Source organism: Saccoglossus kowalevskii, chromosome 18 (genome assembly GCF_978046115.1).
Source record: "Saccoglossus kowalevskii chromosome 18, keSacKowa6.1, whole genome shotgun sequence".
NCBI lineage: Eukaryota > Metazoa > Hemichordata > Enteropneusta > Harrimaniidae > Saccoglossus > Saccoglossus kowalevskii.
In genome coordinates, this window is record NC_140658.1 from 1044588 (window position 1) to 1069759 (window position 25172).

Sequence of the window (25172 nt, forward strand, 5' to 3'; positions counted from 1 at the left end):
AAATGTTTTCCCATCATGCATCACCAACAATATAGTTTTTTACATCATACGACTTTTAACCACTTATACTGGTTTGGAGATTTATAAGATGAGTGTTTCTCAAAGATTGAAGCGACATCTTCTCTGAATTAAAACAAGTCTTTTCATCGTCATGACCACTATGCCAAATTATTTTAATATTGGCTGAATGACCATATTGCACCTTTGACTAAACTTAACTGCATGCCCATTGTTTCACCAAATTATCACAACACAGTTTGTTGACCTTTGCTCATTGTAGAAACATTTTTGATAAAAAACTTTTTTCTAGAAAACTAAGTTTTTAGCACAGCATGTGCTGATGTTTGATGACTGCTATTTGTACTCTGTGTTTCTTCTTTTTCTTTACTGCAAAGTTTTACTACTAGTCCAGGTCCAAGGTACACTCCTTGAGCTCCTCTCTTTTAACCCTTTCACCCCCATTTTAAATGTATTAACCTCTTTCCAAGCATGCAAATTAATTTTGCCCAGTGGTTTATGAATAACTATGTAGTTCAGTACTGATAACTATCAGCACAAATTGTAATGCATCATCACCATGACAACCAGCAGTGACAATGACATGGCACTATGACAACCAGCAGTGATGATGACATGACTACCATTGCAACTAGCTGTGATAATGTCACCATGCCAACAATGATAGTGACATGTCACCATGCCAACAATGACAGTGACATGTCACCAAGCCAACAATGATTATATTACAATAAACAATAGTGACAGTGACTTGAGTATCATCGTTGAATTCAATAATATCACATTCAGCAACATCACATATTGACAATAATTTGGCACTGAATGACAAAAACTCATATCTTAGTATGACATCACACATTGCTATGACATCACACACTAGTTATGGCATCAAACACTCCTATGACATCAAACACTAGTATGACATCACTCACTACTATGACATCAAACACTACTATGACATCACACACTACTATGACATCACACACTACTATGACATCACACACTACTATGACATCACACACTACTATGGCATCACACACTACTATAGCATCACACACTACTATGGCATCACACACTACTATGGCATCACACACTACTATGGCATCACACACTACTATGGCATCACACACTACTATGGCATCACACACTACTATGACATCATACACTACTATGACATCACTCAATACCATGACATCACTCATTACTATGGCACCACACATTACTATGGCATCACACATTACTATGGCATCACACATTACTATGACATATACTACTGTGGCATCACACACTATTATGACATCACATACTGCTATGACATCACACACTACTATGACATCACACACTACTATGACATCATACACTACTATGGCATCACTCAGTACTATGACATCACACACTACTTTGACATCATACACTACTATGACATCACACATTACTATAACATCACACACTACTATGGCATCACTCAATACCATGACATCACTCATTACTATGACATCATACACTACTATGGCATCACACATTACTATGACATCCATCACTACTATGGCATCACTCACTACCATGACATCACTCATTACTATGACATCATACACTACTATGGCATCACACATTACTATAACATCATACACTACTATGACATCATTCAATACCATGACATCACTCATTACTATGACATCATACACTACATGGCATCACACACTACTATGACATCCAACACTACTATGGCATCACTCACTACCATGACATCACTCATTACTATGACATCATACACTACTATGGCATCACACACTACTATGACATCACATACTACTATGACATCACACATTACTATGACATCACACACTGCTTTGACATACACTACTATGACATCACACATTACTATGACGTCACACACTGCTTTGAAATCATACAATATAATGTCACTCTTGTCACTCAGGTCATATACAAATTACATAGTACTATTTCTAAACCTCTGTCAATTTCTTTGGTGATGAAAGGGTTGAGGGGTCACTTCTTATTGGCAAATTTACTTTTGTAATATTGTAGTATTTTTGTTTAAAATAAAGGACACAATGTATGTTAGGTTACACTAGGTGTTGTACAGTCACTATTCAATGCATGGTGTTCATTTATATGATGAAAGTTATTTACATTCCATATTTCAGACTTGAAGTGGATGAGACGCATATCAATGTGTCAATAAAATTTTATAAATCAAACCAGGAGACAAAAATAATTATGCAATGTATTTTTCCAAGAAGTTCCCCTTGGCTTTTTACTTTTATACTCTTTGTATTCCTCCACTGATCTATGCATGGTGCTAAAATTCTTCACTTTGTCTTGAATGATCCTACTTTCATTCTGTGTAAGCACACATCCAATGTCATCTTGTAATTAGAAATCAAACATTTACCAAGTAAAAATATTGTAATTCCTTGATTTATATTATTGCAGTAACATTGAAGTGTTCACTGAGTGACTGTACAGTAAACATTACTGAGTTGATGAATTACTTATTAGTCCCCGTTTGGATGTAGTCCGAAATCGGGTACTTATGTTTTGACCTTTGTGCGTCTGTGTGTCCATGTGTGCGTATGCGTGCCTGGACCAATCTCAATCAAACTTCACACATACAACATACATAATATTATACATATGCACATCAATCTGATTCAAGATGGCCGAATAGTGGCCATTTTTGTGCTAAAAACGTTATCAAAATCAAGCATTTATGGATGGATTTTGTTCAAACTTGGTACATACATTATGGGACCTTGATGCACATCATTTTATTTTTCAGATCAGATTAAAAACGGCCGACTGGTGGCTATCTCGTTCTAATGAATGCAGTTCTAGTGCCATTTCTCTGCCATGCTTTGATTGATTATGTAAAAATTATATATATTCATTATGCAATGTACATAATAACATAGATATATTGGTTTGACTATCTGATTCAAAATTGCCAAATGGTGGTCATTTTTGTGCTAAAAAAATATCAAAAATCGAGCATTTCTGGCATTCCAGAACTTGATCTTGGCATTTATGGATGGATTATATTCAAAATTGGTACATACATTGGACATTAGGGACGACGTCAAAAGATCGATGTCGGATAAAAAACTTATTTCCTTTAGTTTGGGGGGTTTGACCTCAAAAAGTTTCCATCCTACAAAAACGATTTTATTTTTTAATGAAGTCAAAAAAATCTTGGAGTATTTGTAGTTCGTTTTTTTTCTATCCAATCATGGACAGAAATAACCAAAAAAGGGAAAAAATGGTTTGGTTCAAGTGTAAATTTGTGCGTCAAATGAGGTGCATTTGTAAAATCTTTTTACACCCACCTGACAACCAACTGCTATGCAATACTACTGTTCGATTATCAATTTGTATTTAATGGTGAATGTAGTCTGACGCCATGACCAATATTTATCAATTAAGTTTCAGTAGGGGGGTTTGGAAAAAAACTAAAGGAATTAAGTTTTTTATCCGACATCGTTCTTTTGACGTCGTCCCTTATGGATTCCTGATGCGCATCATTTTATTTTTCAGATCGAATTCAAAATGGCGGACTGACGGCCATTTTGTTCAAATGAATGCGCTTCTAGAGCCATATCTCTGATGTGCTTTGACTGATTATGTTCAAATTTTATATATACGTTTTACATACTTGTAGATATATAGATTTATTCAAAATGGCCGACCGGTGGCCATTTTATTTTAACTTCTCAATATAAGTACTCGTTTGACAATCAGATACAAGATGTCAATCATTTTAATGTTAAAAATTATCATAATCAAGCATCAGCTTCTAGATCCATATATCTGACATGTATATGTTTTGACTATATTATTATAAACAAAACTATAAATTTGATAACTAACAGGGACTGTGCCATACATGGCTTGTTGTTAATTGACTTATTTTATCCTAATTACTGGATGAACATTGGATAATTCATTTTTCTCACTTCATTCTATATTAACTACATTCCAAATAATGTATCATACCAAATCACAGAGTCCTACTCATATCATACCATACCATTTAATATAATAATGTATCATACCAAATCACAGAGTCCTACTCATATCATACCATACCATTTAATATAATAATTTATCATCAGATTTATATTTTATTCAATAAACAAATTAATTGATATTAATGTTTTGCTACTTATTAGTGTATTATTGTAAGAAGAAAGTTGTCTTGGTTAGCAAGTTAGAGGGGACTTGTTGCACAGAACATAAGTGTTAGGGGATTTAGTCTAAAGAACAAGGTTGTCATGCTTGAAAGGTTAGGGAAACGTATTGCACAGAACATAGTTGCTTTGCTTGGTAAGTTAGGGGAACTTTCTGCTGAGAATAAATTGTACACAGAAAGATTTATTATAGAGAGCAGCAGTATTATATTTGGTAAGTTAAGGGAACTTATTGCAGAGTTCAAGAATATATTATTTGAGATGCTAGGGAGTCATTACAGAGTTAGAAGGATTTATTGCATATAGTCAGCAATATTTAAATGTTACAGAATTATGATTATTACATATTTGTTTTAACAGTAATTTGTTACTACCGGAAGGAATACCTGCAGAAAGACAAATGGCACAGTTTGTAGTGAAGGTTTACAAAGCTGAAGGCTTACCCATTATGAACTCAGGAATGCTGGCCAATGTAAAAAAAGTATTCACAGGAGAAGTTAAGGATCTTGTTGATCCTTATGTACAAGTAACTTTTGCTGGTCAGAAGGTAAATAATGTCATGACTTTTATCTATGACTAAAAGTTTATAAGGAAGAGGTATATTACTGATATAATGTATGCAAATTGCAAATGAGTTGCTTTTATTGTAGGCACTAATTACTACCTCTTGGTATGACTGGATAAAATAATAGAACTATGGATTTTTGGTCATGGTATTGAACAGCCACAGTACATTGTATATGTTATCAACTTTTTTAAGATTTAACAGTAACATGTACATCACTTCCAATATTGTATTGGTTTGATTGTAGGCTCATACTACTGTGAAGAAACACCAATACTATCCGATATGGAATGAACAGATCGTGTTTACAGAGATGTTCCCTCCTCTCTGTCGACGTATGAAGATAGAACTACGAGACAAAGACAGTGTATTGGATGATATTATTGGCACTCATTTTATTGATCTTAGCCGCATTTCAAATGAGGGAGAGTGTGGTAGGTTGTATATATTTATTTGACACAACAATTCTCAGAGAGATCAGCAGTAAGGTCACACAAAACCACAAAATATAATTAAAAAAATGTTATTTGTTCTCTCTGTATAATCATTTGATGTTGTTGCCTTGTAGAAAAGTTGCATTTACAGAAATCAATTTTAAAGTTAAGTGGTCTTGAGTGATTTCAAAATGAAAATATGTTTAATTTGGTGATATACATCACAACCATGTTTCTATCAAGTCTAGCTCAAGTGCTACAATATTTCAGGCCGTGATTTGTTGCCATAGCAACTGATTTTATAATTTTTCCAGGTAATTACAATGACATGTGGAAGGTGTTTTACAAAGTTACTGATCAAATTTATGGTCTTCTGAGCACAGGGATTATATGATATTAGTCCAATTTATAGTCTGCACTTTCCTTCAGAAGATTAGGACAAAAATAACCAAATTTTTTTAGTAAAAACAGAAAATTTAATTTTGTCTGTTAACTCCAAAATTATGGTTAAGAATATAATAAGTGCAGACAAATTTGGGAGATGAAGTTTGGTGGTGTTAAGGTTAAACAATACAAGTGGCAATTAAGGTAGCGAGAAGGTTTTGTGACGTTTTTAAATAAAACATTCTCTGTCTGTTGTCTCGTTCAGAACAGTAATTTAGGTTATATATATCAAAAGACTAAGTATAGAGGTGCAAGTTCGCACAAACTGGACAGACATTGTTTACATAATTATCACGTGACATCAAAAATGGCGAACCTTGTAAAAATGACTAAGTACGCGATTGCGAGAGCACACTGGGGAATTTCCTGGTGAAATTTACGTCATGCATTGTCCGTAATCAAGTCCATTGAAATGCGTCTCCGATAATCAAAAGACCTATTATTCCGATTTCTATGCAGGTTTGTTTTTTTGTCCTCAAATTATTTCATACTTGGCACCTTTAACAGACTATTATTCTGTGACAAAGCATTTTCTTTAAAAACCCAGACATATTTCGCACCATCATTATCTTTTGAACGATAACTGCGAGTTTGAATGTCCAAGTCCGAACGCACTTGATTTGGCGGCGGTCCCAATGAGTCGTTCTCGATCAAAACTTCAACTCGAGAAAAACGCGAAAAACAGTTTTGGTTAATAAAACACTGTAGATTTGCTGCATTATTATAAATATACACTAAAAATGGCCAAACATATTAACCACTGATATCATAGAACTCATAAAAAGTGTCAGATAATGAATAATTTCAAGCTCGAGCGCGAAAAATGAAGAAAACTGCTGGCATTTGAGTCCGTACTCCAGGAACGTTCGGGTTTTCCATTGTTATGCAAACGAACAACGAGGGATAATCCTCTGACAAACATTACTGTCCCACTGTACACGCTGACAGTTTACAAACAAGCTAATCCTTCAAGTGTCTCAGATAAGACATCTAATAAAACGGTTTTCATGGTGAAACAAAATGGCCGATGTTTGAAAAAAAATTGCTGTGTCAGAGTGCGACACTGAGTGGCAGATTTTTCTTTGCCTCGTCTGTCAACGCTTTCTTTTTTTTCTTCGCCATTGCGTTAGAAAAAAAATGTATTAGTAAAATAGAATATTGACTTGGAAAATAAAACGATTTAAAAGAAAGTTGTGCAAAGTTACAGTACTCCTTTCGCACAACCTCCCGCCCGCTTCCGCTTTCCAATCACCTTTTTCTCTCGCTTTTGCGACCGCTTGTTGAATTCGACCGGACAATTTCCGCTTTATTTTCGACCGCGCAAACCCCGAAATATCACCGCCCACCTGCTCGCTCGCGCGCATTTAAAATTCGGACTAACAGAATAATTTATGAGGTTCACATTGCCTTATAATTGTCTTTCTGGCTTTTATAGATGTTGAACAGCTGACAAAAGTTCATTGACAAATACTTTTTGTTTTAACTATATATAATTATATGCACGCAACCTGACCCTTTGACCTCGATTTGGCTTGGACTGAATATTTTATTTTAAACAATATTCTGACGTGAAATACAAAATGTATTTCAACACAAGTACGACAGGGTTGTCTGGGGTTTCTTTCCTGATTGTTGAGTCTTCGCAATGTGTTTTGTATAATTATTGTTGTTTTCCCCTGATGCTGAAGGACCTTAAAGCTAAATGGCAGTTACATGCATGGGCTGAGTGAAAGAAAATATTTCTAAGCCTAAAATAAAACCTAATATTACACCTCTTTGTGTATTTGTTAATTTTACATATGTTTGTCATGACAGTATGTTTGTAAATATCTAGAAAAATCTCGTCTTTCGTTGATAATTTCGATTGTTTGTTTGGAATGTCGATCCCCGTTGGTTTCTCCATACTGAGTTTAGGAAGGGCGTCGATCAACACCGTGACAATCAGCCGAGAGAAGACAAACATTGACCGTAATTCATGGAGATCATGTCCGTAATTTGTGGGCTGAAACCCCAAATAATTAATCAAGTATTATTATTTTAATATATATTTTATTTTACATCGCAAAACTAAACCATGCCCAAAACAGAGCTAGAGTTGTTCGCGGTGAAACAACCGCATTGAAGACGATGCAACTTCAGCTAGCCATTTCTTACCTTGAAATAAAAAAAATAAAAATTCGAAGAGCATCGGGGAAAATATTAATAATCATCCTTATCAATCTCTTGCTTTATTTTATTCGAATCTATGAAATTCACGATTTTTTTTACATTTGTTGGCAACTTCCGCGCTAAAAAAGATTGAAAATGTGGGTGTGGTTATTTTGCAAAGTCCTGTTGATAATACGGACAAATATGGTTCTGTGACCCAGTTCGTGCTCCGATCAGGTGACTCTCAGCCAATCAATGATGTTGTAACAAAGCATATTTGACGCTAATTGAAGGGTCGTCGTACAATCCAATCACCGGCGTCGATTCACATAGTTGTTTGTGCTGTGACAGGCTTCAAAATTATTCGCTGAAAAACATATATTTTGACAAACTGATGGAATTTGACCTTAGTTCAAAAAGAAAATACTAGGCTAAGATACATTAGAGCTCACGTGAATCAGTTTTCTCTGCAAGTTGTGAAATAAAGTAAACCAGAGTAGCGTCGATGATTTTCAGCCCTGAAGGACTTTGAATTGTTCATCGACTGGCCACCAAATAGTTATGGCTATAACTAAATTTGACACGTTTTTCTTTTAAGCCCAATAAATTATTCATACATGTCAAGCTCTGTTCGATTTTTTCAGGGCATGTGGCCGTTTTTAGTCGAAAATATTTTTTGTGGGAACACTTTTGCGGTACGTATACGGTATAGACCGAGCTCATTCAATGATCGTGACTTAATTTTAAAAATTGAATGTCAAATTTTACCAGACGTGGACCGATGTGAATTCGATATCGTTATTTTTGGAATTAATCACTAACATTTCCTCATTTCTCTGCTCTGTCAAAAGGAGTTACCTAGGCTTTTTTCACGTAACTGTCTCATTAAAATAAAAATAAAAATATTACATCTAGAACAAGCACCCAAAACACGTAACAAGAGGTCCCAGTTCAGTTGCTTTCACGATACAAGTGTAATACAGCTATTAGGTTTGAAGTGTCGTTCAGAATGTAATAATAGTTAATACTAGTTGTATGTTCACACTTTACTATCAAAACCACCATTTCGACCACCCATGTGCCAGTTTTCAGTGTTTGGGCGAGCGGTCAATGTTTTCAATGAGCGAGCGAGCGAAAAAAAAACGCGATTAAAATGCGGTCGGTTTCCGGTCGGACAAGACCGCGTGGTCGGAAATTAAGCGATAAGCGGTCGATGTAAAAGCGGAAGGTTGGGCGAAATGAGTACTGTGTGACCATGTTTCTTCGACGAAGTCTCAACTGACAATAATGCTGACAATGGACGTTAGATAAACACGCATTGTTTGCAACTGGAAGCTTATCACCCGTTATATCAGAATCGTCAACAACAGAGTATACAGATAAGATGTTATCATTTAATTCCTTCCAAAGATAAACACTATGCAAATATCCACGAAACGGCAGTTGTAGTCTTTTCTGCTAGTGTTTTAAAACACTAATTTAAGCAACGTTATTTCGCAATTTCGATCTTTTGTAAACCTGGGGTGATCAAGGTCTAAAGTAACCGTTTTATCAATTTTTGAAAAATCAAGAAAAAAATGAAAATTTCCCTTCTCGCTACCTTAACACACACTTGAATGCCAACATGTTTCCATTTGAAACCATGTAAAGAATAAAATACAAAGTGTTAAACACAACTTTCTATACTTCTTTTACGATGTAGGTTTTCTACCGACATTTGGACCTAGTTGGATCAATCTATATGGTTCTCTTAGGGAATATAGTGCATTGGATGAACACAGAGAATTAAATCAAGGTCTTGGTGAGGGATGTATGTATAGAGGTAGAATACTAGTTGCTGTGAAAACAGATGTATCTGATAGCAGTATGGAATCCGGTGGCATTAATGTGGAAGTGGAACCAGCGTTACCAATCTCAGATGTGAGTCATTTCACATTGCACCATATAATAATAATAATTCATCCATTGAAATACAATATTATTAGTTGACATCAATAAAATTGTAACATGATATGCTCTCAATATAAATTAATACGCCAACAAATCATACAAGATATTACAAGAAACACAGGATGATCCCCATAAATTTAATTTCTCAATGACTTGATTGTCAACTATATTCATAATGCATTTCAATCAAGAAATGAAAATGCCATTTGATATGTAACACTTGCTTTATACCATTAACAACTTTCTTTCCTTTTATAGTAGTAGTTATCACAACTAAACTTTATTGCTATTAACTGATAAAAAATATTGTATTTCTAAGGATCCAATAGAGTTATTATTATTATTCAATATTAAATACTGGTAAAAATACAATGTAAATAATAATGTCAGGATTTTTTTATAATTTCAAACAAGTTATGAACATATTTGCTAATTTGTTTGATAATATGGTCTTGTACTATATACGCTTTGTATCAACATTTTGTTATACTGATCACATTTTAATGGTATCATTGAATACAGCAATGTGTGTGTCTGAACAATTCAGGCTGTGTTATACTGATCACATTTTAATGGTATCATTGAATACAGCAATGTGTGTGTCTGAACAATTCAGGCTGTGTTATACTGATCACATTTTAATGGTATCATTGAATACAGCAATGTGTTTGTCTGAACAATTCAGGCTGTGTTATACTGATCACATTTTAATGGTATCATTGAATACAGCAATGTGTGTGTCTGAACAATTCAGGCTGTGTTATACTGATCACATTTTAATGGTATCATTGAATACAGCAATGTGTGTGTCTGAACAATTCAGGCTGTGTTATACTGATCACATTTTAATGGTATCATTGAATACAGCAATGTGTGTGTCTGAACAATTCAGGCTGTGTTATACTGATCACATTTTAATGGTATCATTGAATACAGCAATGTGTGTGTTTAACTCTGAACAATTCAGGCTGTGTTATACTGATCACATTTTAATGGTATCATTGAATACAGCAATGTGTGTGTCTGAACAATTCAAGCTGTGTTATGGTTTGATGCTTATGGCACAGTGATAGGGGTAATCATATTATACATGGTTCTTTCCAGAACATTATTGGACTAACAATAGAGCTTATTATGCATAACAATGAATGCCATAGAGATAATGCTATGCTGGGAGTCTATATGTGTAATTCATTGCTGCTATATAAATGTGAACACACAGGTTCAGTTGTATCAAAATTAGATTTAGAACATTTTTTCAAAAATATCAAATATTGTCATGTGACATTGCTAATTATTTGTCATATTCTGGTTGTAAAACAGTAAATTTAACGAAAAACACTCAGGTTTTTTGTCTGAAATGATTGAACAAAATATGACATTTTGAAAAAATACCAGAAAATTGCTGACATCTGATGAACATCTTAATCACTGCAAACACAGACTTGTTTCTATTATCATGCTATGATTTGTTATTTATTTTTAGAGTTCTGCAGGAAGAAAAGAGGATTTCTTCTTGTTTGGTTGTGTGATATCGGCTGGTATGATTGACAAGAAGACCGCTGATAAACCTGTCAACTTTGAACTAAGTATTGGTAGGTTAATGATATACTGATTCACTCTATGTGACAGTCTATGACTTGCAATATATGTATTGTACTGAGAAGTGCTTTAAATTTCTGCAGCTTGTATTATTTGTGGATATTAACTACAATGTAAGACTGTGTGACATTTAAAATGTTAAAACAGTTAAAAACAATTAGATACCCTTAAAAAACCCGACACCCATGGAAAATAGACAACCATAGACACACTCAAAAACCATAGTCAGCTCTTAGAAAAACATCCATAGATATTAGACACCCATAGAACACTATAGACATTCCATAGAACATTGACACCCACAAAAAGAGACACCCATAGAAAATTGTAGACATCCCATAGAAAATTATAGGCAGTGTACCACATGGAAATTATGTTTCTACCATATATAGAATGTTTGTGAATGTGTGTAATCTATTAAAAATATAGGTAACTAGAATAGAGGCTTAGTTTTTCCATTTTAAATAACCCTCACAGACATCACACAGACAATATAAAATCTATAGATATTACCAAAAATAACCATAGACATTGCTAAAGACACCCAAGTATGATTCTTGTCAATAATCATATTTTACTTTTTCACCACCAGTTTTCTCTTTTTATCACAAATTCAAAAAATAGTTTACTTTTAGTCTACATTTTCCTTCAGAAGAATAAAAAAACTGAAAATTGACCCAAATTTTGCCTGTTGGCTCCAAAATTAGGGTTCATTTCCAGAAATATTGAAGAATGTAAGAAAAAAGGCTGTCAGAAACATTCTCAATTGCATAGCAAATTTGACGCAGTTTGCTTATTTGTCGTGTATGGTAATCAGAATTGGTTTATTGATGGTGTACTGCATTCCATCAAAATTTAAAAAAAAAAAATGAAAATTGACTCAAATTTTGTCAGTTGACTCCAAAATTAGGGTTAATAATTAAAAATATTGAAGAATATATGAAAAAAAAAAAATCTTGTGGTAAAGAGCTTACGTTGTATACTTAAGGTAGAGATGCAGTTTACCTGACAGGTATTTTAATTAGTTAATTAGGAAACCAAGATGACCTCCCTTGTCCACAAAACTATATATTTTCGGAAAGCGTATTGTATAAATTTAAAAATTTTGAAAGTATTTTTTTTTATAGACACTTTAGTTTGAAATATGCACAAAAATGTGCTCTTTTGGTCAAAAGTGATTCAAAAAAAATTAGCTTCTAAACCATGCCTCTGTTTCCTGTCAAAATTGGTTTACGGGTACATATGTTTGTTATGAAGAAAGTGCCGTCTTTAAAACTGTCTACCAGTTGTCAATTTTGCTGGGCAGCAGCTCAAATTTCACTAATTCAAGTTTATGCATAAATTAACACCAAGGCTAGTTGTCTGTACGATTGTTGTAACACTGTTCAACCAAAAACAATGCCCCGACGACGTTTTGAAGATAAACACATTGTCAATCATTTGTGAAAATTTCAAAATAAAAGGTCAAAGCATCTAGGAGCTATTTTTTTTTTAAAGTTCTGGGATGTGCACTAAAAAGAAGCTCAGATAATTTGCATAACAATTCACTCAGTAAGAAGTTTGCTAATGCTCATAATTAAAATGGCTGTAACAGTTCATAATTTAAATGTATTATCGTTTAGTAAAAAGTTAATTATAGTGCAAAATATGGAGATCCCGTCATTACTTTTTTCTTACTTGCTAAGCATTCAAAAGAGAGAATGTTTGCACCTGTTATCTATATTTTAAAATCGTCTTTTGAGTATGTTCTGCTATTCAAAATTCTACAAAATGTTATATGTCTAAAGCCATGATTGTTTGGATAATAAAAAGCTAAAAAAAAAATGTCACTCCCAAGTGCCCACGAACCTGCATCTCTACCTTAATGCATGATATAATTAGAATGTCTGTGTGGCGCCCTCTTTTGATATTTTGGTCTCATAAATGTACAACATTTGTGGTTATGGTTACAGCTCATTTCTAGCATTAACAATGTATGATTGTTTATTTTCAAATTTATTTGAATGTTGTAAGAGGGTTTTGGGTGAAATTTTGTTTTTTCTAAAATTAAAACCACAGGACTGTAGTTAATAGTAATTGGCTGTGATTTGTTTACTACAGTGTGCTCTCTTTGCTTTCACGTGTTGTGTGCATGAAGCTTGCTGCTGTACAACATTATATATTAAGTTATGCATGTTTTTTGTTGTTGTCGCTGTTGTTTTGTTTGTTTATATATTCTAGGTTACTTTTTACTGTTTGCTGTTTATTTGTGACTATTTAGGTAACACAGGTATTTATGAAACATTTATGTTCCTCATTACAAGTTTATTTTGAAATGCATTCTGCTAGCTCGTTTCATAAGGCACTTCTCCATGTGTGTGTGCATGTGTGTAGTAGTGACTTAGTGAATTAGGTCCCCTCTTGGTACTCAATGAAAGTAAGGCCTATTGGTCTCTCAATAAAACCATGCTAAATGGACACTCAATGAAACTAAGACCCAATGAGCACTCAAGGAAATCAAGGAATATTGGGCACTCAATGAAACATAAGACTGAATGAGACCAGGCTAATAGGAAACTCAATGAAACCAGGCTAATAGGAAACTCAATGAAACCAGGCTAATAGGAAACTCAATAAAACCAGGCTAATAGGAAACTCAATAAAACCAGGCTAATAGGAAACTCAATGAAACCAGGCTAATAGGAAACTCAATGAAACCAGGCTAATAGGAAACTCAATGAAACCAGGCTAATAGGAAACTCAATGAAACCAGGCTAATAGGAAACTCAATGAAACCAGGCTAATAGGAAACTCAATGAAACCAGGCTAATAGGAAACTCAATGAAACCAGGCTAATAGGAAACTCAATAAAACCAGGCTAATAGGAAACTCAATGAAACCAGGCTAATAGGAAACTCACTAAAACTAGGCTAATAGGAAACTCAATGAAACCAGGCTAATAGGAAACTCAATGAAACCAGGCTAATAGGAAACTCAATGAAACCAGGCTAATAGGAAACTCAATGAAACCAGGCTAATAGGAAACTCAATGAAACCAGGCTAATAGGAAACTCAATGAAACCAGGCTAATAGGAAACTCAATGAAACCAGGCTAATAGGAAACTCAATAAAACCAGGCTAATAGGAAACTCAATGAAACCAGGCTAATAGGAAACTCAATAAAACCAGGCTAATAGGAAACTCAATAAAACCAGGCTAATAGGAAACTCAATAAAACCAGGCTAATAGGAAACTCAATGAAACCAGGCTAATAGGAAACTCAATGAAACCAGGCTAATAGGAAACTCAATGAAACCAGGCTAATAGGAAACTCAATGAAACCAGGCTAATAGGAAACTCAATGAAACCAGGCTAATAGGAAACTCAATGAAACCAGGCTAATAGGAAACTCAATAAAACCAGGCTAATAGGAAACTCAATGAAACCAGGCTAATAGGAAACTCAATAAAACCAGGCTAATAGGAAACTCAATGAAACCAGGCTAATAGGAAACTCAATGAAACCAGGCTAATAGGAAACTCAATAAAACCAGGCTAATAGGAAACTCAATGAAACCAGGCTAATAGGAAACTCAATGAAACCAGGCTAATAGGAAACTCAATAAAACCAGGCTAATAGGAAACTCAATGAAACCAGGCTAATAGGAAACTCAATAAAACCAGGCTAATAGGAAACTCAATGAAACCAGGCTAATAGGAAACTCAATGAAACCAGGCTAATAGGAAACTCAATAAAACCAGGCTAATAGGAAACTCAATAAAACCAGGCTAATAGGAAACTCAATAAAACCAGGCTAATAGGAAACTCAATGAAACCAGGCTAATAGGAAACTCAATGAAACCAGGCTAATAGGAAACTCAATGAAACCAGGCTAATAGGAAACTCAATAAAACCAGGCTAATAGGAAACTCAATGAAACCAGGCTAATAGGAAACTCAATAAAACCAGGCTAATAGGAAACTCAATGAAACTAGGCTAATAGGAAACTCAATAAAACCAGGCTAATAGGAAACTCAATGAAACCAGGCTAATAGGAAACTCAATGAAACCAGGCTAATAGGAAACTCAATAAAACCAGGCTAATAGGAAACTCAATGAAACCAGGCTAATAGGAAACTCAATGAAACCAGGCTAATAGGAAACTCAATGAAACCAGGCTAATAGGAAACTCAATGAAACCAGGCTAATAGGAAACTCAATGAAACCAGGCTAATAGGAAACTCAATGAAACCAGGCTAATAGGAAACTCAATAAAACCAGGCTAATAGGAAACTCAATGAAACCAGGCTAATAGGAAACTCAATAAAACCAGGCTAATAGGAAACTCAATAAAACCAGGCTAATAGGAAACTCAATAAAACCAGGCTAATAGGAAACTCAATGAAACCAGGCTAATAGGAAACTCAATGAAACCAGGCTAATAGGAAACTCAATGAAACCAGGCTAATAGGAAACTCAATGAAACCAGGCTAATAGGAAACTCAATGAAACCAGGCTAATAGGAAACTCAATGAAACCAGGCTAATAGGAAACTCAATAAAACCAGGCTAATAGGAAACTCAATGAAACCAGGCTAATAGGAAACTCAATGAAACCAGGCTAATAGGAAACTCAATGAAACCAGGCTAATAGGAAACTCAATGAAACCAGGCTAATAGGAAACTCAATAAAACCAGGCTAATAGGAAACTCAATGAAACCAGGCTAATAGGAAACTCAATGAAACCAGGCTAATAGGAAACTCAATAAAACCAGGCTAATAGGAAACTCAATGAAACCAGGCTAATAGGAAACTCAATAAAACCAGGCTAATAGGAAACTCAATGAAACCAGGCTAATAGGAAACTCAATGAAACCAGGCTAATAGGAAACTCAATGAAACCAGGCTAATAGGAAACTCAATAAAACCAGGCTAATAGGAAACTCAATGAAACCAGGCTAATAGGAAACTCAATAAAACCAGGCTAATAGGAAACTCAATGAAACCAGGCTAATAGGAAACTCAATGAAACCAGGCTAATAGGAAACTCAATGAAACCAGGCTAATAGGAAACTCAATGAAACCAGGCTAATAGGAAACTCAATGAAACCAGGCTAATAGGAAACTCAATAAAACCAGGCTAATAGGAAACTCAATGAAACCAGGCTAATAGGAAACTCAATAAAACCAGGCTAATAGGAAACTCAATGAAACCAGGCTAATAGGAAACTCAATGAAACCAGGCTAATAGGAAACTCAATAAAACCAGGCTAATAGGAAACTCAATAAAACCAGGCTAATAGGAAACTCAATGAAACCAGGCTAATAGGAAACTCAATAAAACCAGGCTAATAGGAAACTCAATGAAACCAGGCTAATAGGAAACTCAATAAAACCAGGCTAATAGGAAACTCAATGAAACCAGGCTAATAGGAAACTCAATGAAACCAGGCTAATAGGAAACTCAATAAAACCAGGCTAATAGGAAACTCAATGAAACCAGGCTAATAGGAAACTCAATGAAACCAGGCTAATAGGAAACTCAATGAAACCAAGCTAATAGGAAACTCAATGAAACCAGGCTAATAGGAAACTCAATGAAACCAGGCTACTAGGAAACTCAATAAAACCAGGCTAATAGGAAACTCAATGAAACCAGGCTAATAGGAAACTCAATGAAACCAGGCTAATAGGAAACTCAATGAAACCAGGCTAATAGGAAACTCAATGAAACCAGGCTAATAGGAAAATCAATGAAACCAGGCTAATAGGAAACTCAATAAAACCAGGCTAATAGGAAACTCAATGAAACCAGGCTAATAGGAAACTCAATGAAACCAGGCTAATAGGAAACTCAATGAAACCAGGCTAATAGGAAACTCAATAAAACCAGGCTAATAGGAAACTCAATGAAACCAGGCTAATAGGAAACTCAATAAAACCAGGCTAATAGGAAACTCAATGAAACTAGGCTAATAGGAAACTCAATAAAACCAGGCTAATAGGAAACTCAATGAAACCAGGCTAATAGGAAACTCAATAAAACCAGGCTAATAGGAAACTCAATGAAACCAGGCTAATAGGAAACTCAATAAAACCAGGCTAATAGGAAACTCAATGAAACCAGGCTAATAGGAAACTCAATGAAACCAGGCTAATAGGAAACTCAATAAAACCAGGCTAATAGGAAACTCAATGAAACCAGGCTAATAGGAAACTCAATAAAACCAGGCTAATAGGAAACTCAATGAAACCAGGCTAATAGGAAACTCAATGAAACCAGGCTAATAGGAAACTCAATGAAACCAGGCTAATAGGAAACTCAATGAAACCAGGCTAATAGGAAACTCAATAAAACCAGGCTAATAGGAAACTCAATGAAACCAGGCTAATAGGAAACTCAATAAAACCAGGCTAATAGGAAACTCAATGAAACCAGGCTAATAGGAAACTCAATGAAACCAGGCTAATAGGAAACTCAATAAAACCAGGCTAATAGGAAACTCAATGAAACCAGGCTAATAGGAAACTCAATAAAACCAGGCTAATAGGAAACTCAATGAAACAGGCTAATTGGAAACTCAATATATTTAGTCCAATCAGGCACTCAATGAAACTAAATCTGCTGCGACCTAATGAAAGCTCAACCATTTTAGTATTCAGTGTAACTACAAAAATGTACCTAGTATTACTGATTTGTCATTCACTGAAACTAAGTCATTGAATAAAACCTAGTAAATTGAAACAAGATTAGTCTGCAATGAATTGTGAAATACTTTTCTAAATCAACTGTAACCCATTTCATGATGTAATAATATATCATTACTTTATATAATTTGTTATAGATTGAGATTAAGCCCAGGGCTGGCTGAACAATCAGTGGCAATTACATTAATCAGTTTTATACAGGAATGAATAGCAATTTTATCAAATAATCATTTCATCGATTATGTACATCTTTAAAAACAGATAAATTAAGTTAATTATTAGGTTTTAATTTGAAATTGCAAATATATTTGAACTACATCATTTTTAGGTAACAAAGGCAATAATGTTGATGGTACCAATTTTCACACTGTTCACAAGTCATTTGATTCAAGTGACAGCGAAGAAGAAGTCCAAGACGATAAACCTAAATTCCAATCAACAACAGAACCAATGAAACCAGTGACGAGTGATAAATACTATTATCATATGCCATACTATGAAAAGAAACCATGCGTCTTTGTACAGTTTCCGTGGGAAGACCACCGAAGACGATTGTATAACCAGAACATCTTGGGAAAAATTGCAGATAAACTAGTAAGATCATTTCACTTACAGAACATCCCAGTGGATATAAAGAGCATTTATGTTATCGCCATGGTAACTGCCTCATCTGATCACTGACATTTATGCTACCTCTGCATTTAATTTATTAGGAAGAAGGCTTAGCACAAGTTAATGAGATGATTTCCAAAGAACGACCACATCCTGAAAAGCAATTTAAAAAAGTCATGGATGACCTGAGCCAAGCTTGCAGGTAATTGATCAGATGTTTTATTACATAATCTGCCATATAACGTACATTTGATTTGGTTCTATGTTTTCTGTTCTGAGATACCATTGAAACTTCACTATGTGATAAAAGTTGAACTTTGTTTGAAGTATTGCACAATCTGGTTAATTAAAGCGAACCTAAATGTGGCCTTAATTTATAGTTGTGTATATTCTAAACTGTATTCGAAATAATATTGCAGTGGTTTAATTTTGTTTTAATTATAACTGTAGCTTGGATAGGCATTTGAAGTGCTTGCCATGGAGGCCATTCATGGAGGGGAATAATTAACGAACGAACATATTTAACATCCGGGTACTTTTCAAAGCTATGACGTTTTAGTATCTGATCGCATTCGTATACGCCATTGTACATAGCCGTTCATGCTGCCAAGTATTGTGTACTGTTAGTATAAACTCAACTTGTATATGCACAATGTGCTTTTTAAAACTTGGGTTAGAGCCTTATGCGTTTGAAACACAGTATTCTGAGAGTGAAAGCCCAATTGCGTTAAAGTACCGTACTTCCCCGATCGTAAGCCCCTTCCGAGTATGAAGCCCATCCCTATGTTTTTACTTGATATTTATTTATTGGTTTTTACTGGGCGTCGACGATATTCTTTAAATATGCGTGTAAAAGGTGTGTTTCATTTCATAATAATCGTGATTGGGATGTTAGTTTGGTTTATGCTTTTAGTTTTATGAGAAAACTCGCATTAATTTCAAGTTCAGAGTGCATGGCGAACGTACACAACGTGATTCGCATCGTTTCTATTCTGGCATTTACTCAGGATGAACATCGATGTTGCAATTCTGGAGTAATCCATATTTCTTTGAGTAGTAGCCTTCGAAAAGCCAAAAATGTGATCGTCAAGGCGTGTACCTGGTTATTGGGCATGGTTTACTTTGAGACTATCATGAAAGGCCTAGGGTGAACGATGAGACATGTTGGCGACCGAGAAAGGTGTTTAAATTCTTCCTCCACACTCAGTTTACCCACGGTTACTATTAACCGTCGTTTATATCTCGGACATTTTTTTTAGGGAAAAAAAATCATCTTTTTTTCATTGCAATCAGTGCTACAGATCGCATTTTAACATTGCGATAATTCACTTCCGCATTGCGCTAAAAAATCATCGTCAATAATCGGAAAATTTCATCATTACGACACATCATTTTGATTGGTTAATTGAAAGACATGACCTGTTATGTCAAAGTAAGTTGTTCCAGGTCAAATCGTGCTGAAAAACCTCATGGTGGAAAATTGTTTTGCGTCGAGAGTTTGCGTACGATCGAAAACATACCAAAATGAAGATAATGATAAATGCCTTCGTCCACTGTTTCCTCACAGACCCTACCCATTATTTCACCGTAAATTCAGACGGTATGTAAATCGTATTGTAATAAAATGTGTGTGTTTTTTATGAACATGTTTGTTTCTTCATTGTAAGTATCGTTCAAATCAATGACGCATTTTTTTCCAAAAATAAGTATTATTTTCCCTAGCCCGGCGTGGTGAACGAATATTTTTTTTTGGATAATTTTTCGTTGTTTGCAAGATGGTTACAGTGTTTAACCCCAAAACAAAATCATTTTTTCTGAGTTGGTCCTCGAGTACAAGCTCATCCCTTACTTTTCCTTTACGTGTTCATGCCTCCGGGCTTATGATCAGGGAAGTACGGTATACTGTGAAGATTCAGATCAGTCCAGTGTGAGTGATGAGAGTATATCGTCGACGATGCCCCTTGTTCGGATGAAAGTTTTATTTCAAATTACACGGAAGTCTGTGAACAATCTGCTTGGTGTTCCTGTGACACTTGTCCCATGATTTGCCAGTGCAGCCCCGTGAATACATGGACGAAAATGTTTCCACCACCACCCTACGAACTCAAGATTGCATACTCCAGCATCCATACTTTGAATAATTTGCACGCCGCACAGTGCAGTACTGGAAACAGCATTTATTAGACAGTTAGACAAAAAACAAAACAAAATGCCTGTCTCGATCAATCGCACATCCATAATGTTTGTATGTCGATACGCTTGTTAATAACATTAACGTAAAAGTCGAAACAACTTAGACTAGAAGTCAATTCACCAGTCCAGCCAGCTATGGCTCCCTAAGTTGCTTATATTTAATCAGATACTATTTCGTCATCATGCTTTATTACCTTACCTGTTTATACCTCACGAGGGCGTTTTTTTTATGGCAAGATGGCGCAAACGGAAGTCCTTCGCAGGTTTATGGTTTCTCATATTTAAATCATCATAACTCTGAAGATAATCATTTTTTTTTTAAATTTTTTACAAATTTAAAATCAATATACATAACTTGATAAATACAAACACCAAAATAGGCTCTATTTAGTTCCCCTTTAAATAACCAGTATAACAGGATCCGACTGTGTAAATCTTGTACTTGTAACCAGTTATATCTGGATCAAACTGGGCAAATCTTTCACTTGTAACCAGTTATAACTGGATTAAACTTGGTAAATCCTGTAGTTGTAACCAGTTGTAACCAGTTCTGACTGGATCAGACTGGGTAAATCTTGTACCCAGTTCTTAATTTCTTGTTCATTTCAGAATAATATATTAAACTTGATTGAACTAATCATGCATGTCACAATGTACACGCATTTAAACACACAATGCATGCCTTTTGAATGCATTCATTTCTAATAATAAAACTCATGGCTTTGGGACTGTCTCTCTACTTATATTCTTACCTATAATGTCACAGCTTGGATCAGTGGCAGACTCTTCTAGATAGCAGGTTTGTCTAACTCACCTATCTGTTGTCATTATGCACTCAGCATGCATTTTGTGTCTAGTGGTGGACTTTTCACATCATCCATTTTTGGCATTCTAGCTGCAAATAAATTATATTGTTCAGTCATATCCTAAATTACTATCTATAAACAAATTATTAAAAAAAAGTTAATTAAATTTTGTTTGTTTTAATGTTGTCTGGTATCTAATTAGTATGTGTACTAACGATGTTAATCACCATTCAAGTAACTGTTACTTGCTTATTATTTATCACTAAATATGGATGTATTGTACATAGCGTATCACCAAATATGGATGTATTGTACATCACATATCACCAAATATGGATGTATTGTTCATAGCGTATCACCAAATATGGATGTATTGTTCATCACATATCACCAAATATGGATGTATTGTTCATAGCGTATCACCAAATATGGATGTATTGTTCATAGCTTATCACTAAATATGGATGTATTGTTCATAGCGTATCACCAAATATGGAAGTGTTGTTCATAGGGTATCACCAAATATGGATGTATTGTTCATCACATATCACCAAATATGGATGTATTGTTCATCACATATCACCAAATATGGATGTATTGTTCATTAAATATCACCAAATATGGATGTATTTTTCATTACATATCACCAAATATGGATGTATTTTTAACCACATATCACCAAATATGGATGTATTGTTCATCACATATCACCAAATATGGATGTATTGTTTATCACATATCACCAAATATGGATGTATTTTTCATCACATATTACCAAATATGGATGTATTGTTCATCACATATTACCAAATATGGATGTATTGTTCATCACATATCACCAAATATGGATATGTTATTCATTATTATTACCATATGCATGACTGTCTTGTCACATTTTATTTTGTATGTTTACACATGTGTACAGTCACATTGCCAAGCTTTGCAAAACACATACCGCATATTTCTATCTTGAGAGTCTTAATAATATATAATGATACAAAATATCAAGATATCTTTTTACTTTGATCATATTATCAAAGAAGGCAAACATGTTTAGACTTGTCATTGATTTTCTTGTTATTGCATATTTTATATTAGGAAAATATCTGAATTGTTACAAGGATACAACCATGTGTAGATTCTATTAGCTATTTATGGTTTATAAATTATGAAAATTACAATTAGCAATTTGAATTATTATTTAGTATATATTTAAACCAAGCAGCTCTTTTATTTGTATATACATGTACCATACTTGTTCTATTAGAAGTGCATCTCCAAAATACTATTGTATATAAAACAAAAACCACAATTGTATACTGACTTATTAAAATATAGCTTATTCCTACCATAGAAACATCTCTGTAATTTACATAAGCATATGCACTACTAATAGAGCAAATACAGTAATTCTCATTTATTATTTTATTATTTCCATCAGTCAAATAAAACCAATGATGCTTACCATTGGTCAGATTGCAACACTTAAATTACAAGATTTTGCATACTACCAACTCAGTAATATTGTGAAAAATTAAAGCGATAATAACTGTGATTGTTAAATATATAACCATATAAAGTGGTCATATCTTGTTTTAGACACAATTGAAATGTGAAAATTAAGGGTCGCATATATACACGCCATTTTGATAAAATTGGTCATGTGATAGGGAATGATGCATGTCATTTTAGGAAATGACACAAAATCAAGAAGAGGGAATGGCATTTTGTCTAAGGCCTTTGATAAGTTGTCATCTGGTACTGTGATTCTTAAGGTTTGCTTGACAAAACTGATTTTCAATATCTGGCACTCTTTGGAGACCTGGATGCAATCATGCGTCCATCTTTTTTCACTTGCAAGTGATTATAAATGTACAACATCGGTATATAGTGTATATACTATGCGCTCACTGTTCATACTTCATTGATGTCTGTAACAATTTATACTAATGACACAGCAAATATTTTATTAAAAATAAAAAATCAGAAAAAAACGATCAATATTTACGGCTTTTAAAATCAGTTGTAAGTTTGTAAAATCTTGTTATTAAGTATAAAAACTTATTTTAAATTTTACAAAATGATACTAATGTTGTCATCATATGTTAAAACAACATTGATGTTTATGTTTTCATTGCAGTAATGTAAGCAAATTGACCAAAGGAACTGGTGGATCTAATGCTGGCAAGACTAAATTGGATAAAGAAAGACATAAGCTCATTTTACGGGAAATGGTGAGATCAAGAGTTCTATTTGTTTTGAGTAAATTTTCTATTCTAAATTATGTGATAATTTGCAATGAAGCTGTTTGCTGAATTTATTTGTTAATTGTTGCCATGGTTTCATATTCTATTCACCTGTATATTTTGATTTCAAGATAATAGTTTCATGCATTGTGTGCCATGGATACTGCTGATTGTGCAGTCATATGAATATTTTCAATTATCGATACAACTTTTCTATGGAAATATGGGTTGTTTATTGGTATCACTCTACTAATATTCCTACACTGTGCTTCACCTATAAGAAAAGATAACTTTGTTTTACAGGAAGTGTTATTTGTGTAAATGTGATGTTGACCTGTGACCTTCCCATTTCTCACCCTCATCCAGTACATATACTCATCCATGTTGTTCACATATTAACACATAACATTATATACTGTATTCAAAATGGGACTTTAAATAGTTAACATCATATTATATCCAAACTTATCTATATCCTTAATTCAATAAATGACAAATAACATTTGTTGCAAATTTCTTACATCAAACTATAATACATTTGTCATAGAACCTCATTATCATAGTGCATTATTTGAAATAATGACATTATTAGCATAAATCATGAAATTACATTTGTTATTGTCCTCATTATCGTAGTTCATTATTTGAGAACATAAGGAAATTATTCTACACATCAAATAATGCTATTTTATGCATTCAGGAGGACATAGTAGATACTGTACATGAAGTACTCTATGGTTTTAGACAAAGTGATGATAATGACACACAGGAAGAAACTGATGTGCCGGTCAAGAAAAAAAAAGGACTGAAGAAAGTTATAAAAAAACCCAAAGTAGCTGTAATGATTGAGGTAGCTTCTTGCAAAACTAACTATGCTTGCATTCTGTACAGTGTTACTTTATACTAATCAATTATATCTTTTCTCTGCATGCAACTTAGGGGCCGTCAATTACTGATGCACTGGAAACATGAGTTATAGGTAACTGTAGCTGACCCTCTCCTCCCCTCCGCTCCCATCCTCTCTGCTCCCCTCCCCTCCCTCCCCTCCCCTCCCCTCCCCTCCCATCCCGCCCCTCCCCTCCCATCTTTACCAAATTGAACGCATTACATTTCCAGTGCATCAATTTTAATCGTTGATGGCCCGTACGGAGCTTAACTCTTTCACTGACAACACAATTTTCTACAATGTTTCTATTTAATTCTTCTCTGTTTTTAAATATTGTAAATTGCTTTTAATTTCATAATAGACATTTTTTTGA

At 34.2% G+C, this 25172-nt stretch overlaps 1 protein-coding gene across 13 annotated transcripts in view; it reads left to right on the forward strand.

Annotated features, from left to right (window-relative positions):
- LOC100329046 (otoferlin) overlaps positions 1–25172 on the forward strand; it is a 317927-nt gene that overhangs the window by 92256 nt on the left and 200499 nt on the right. For all 13 annotated transcript variants that reach the window (XM_085492732.1, XM_085492720.1, XM_085492731.1 and 10 more), the window contains exons 12-19: positions 4587–4773; positions 5039–5225; positions 9520–9737; positions 11254–11362; positions 18385–18650; positions 18770–18870; positions 23808–23901; positions 24614–24763. In XM_085492732.1, the coding sequence (XP_085348858.1) occupies positions 4587–4773; positions 5039–5225; positions 9520–9737; positions 11254–11362; positions 18385–18650; positions 18770–18870; positions 23808–23901; positions 24614–24763 (1312 nt within the window). The remainder of the gene's footprint in view (positions 1–4586; positions 4774–5038; positions 5226–9519; positions 9738–11253; positions 11363–18384; positions 18651–18769; positions 18871–23807; positions 23902–24613; positions 24764–25172) is intronic.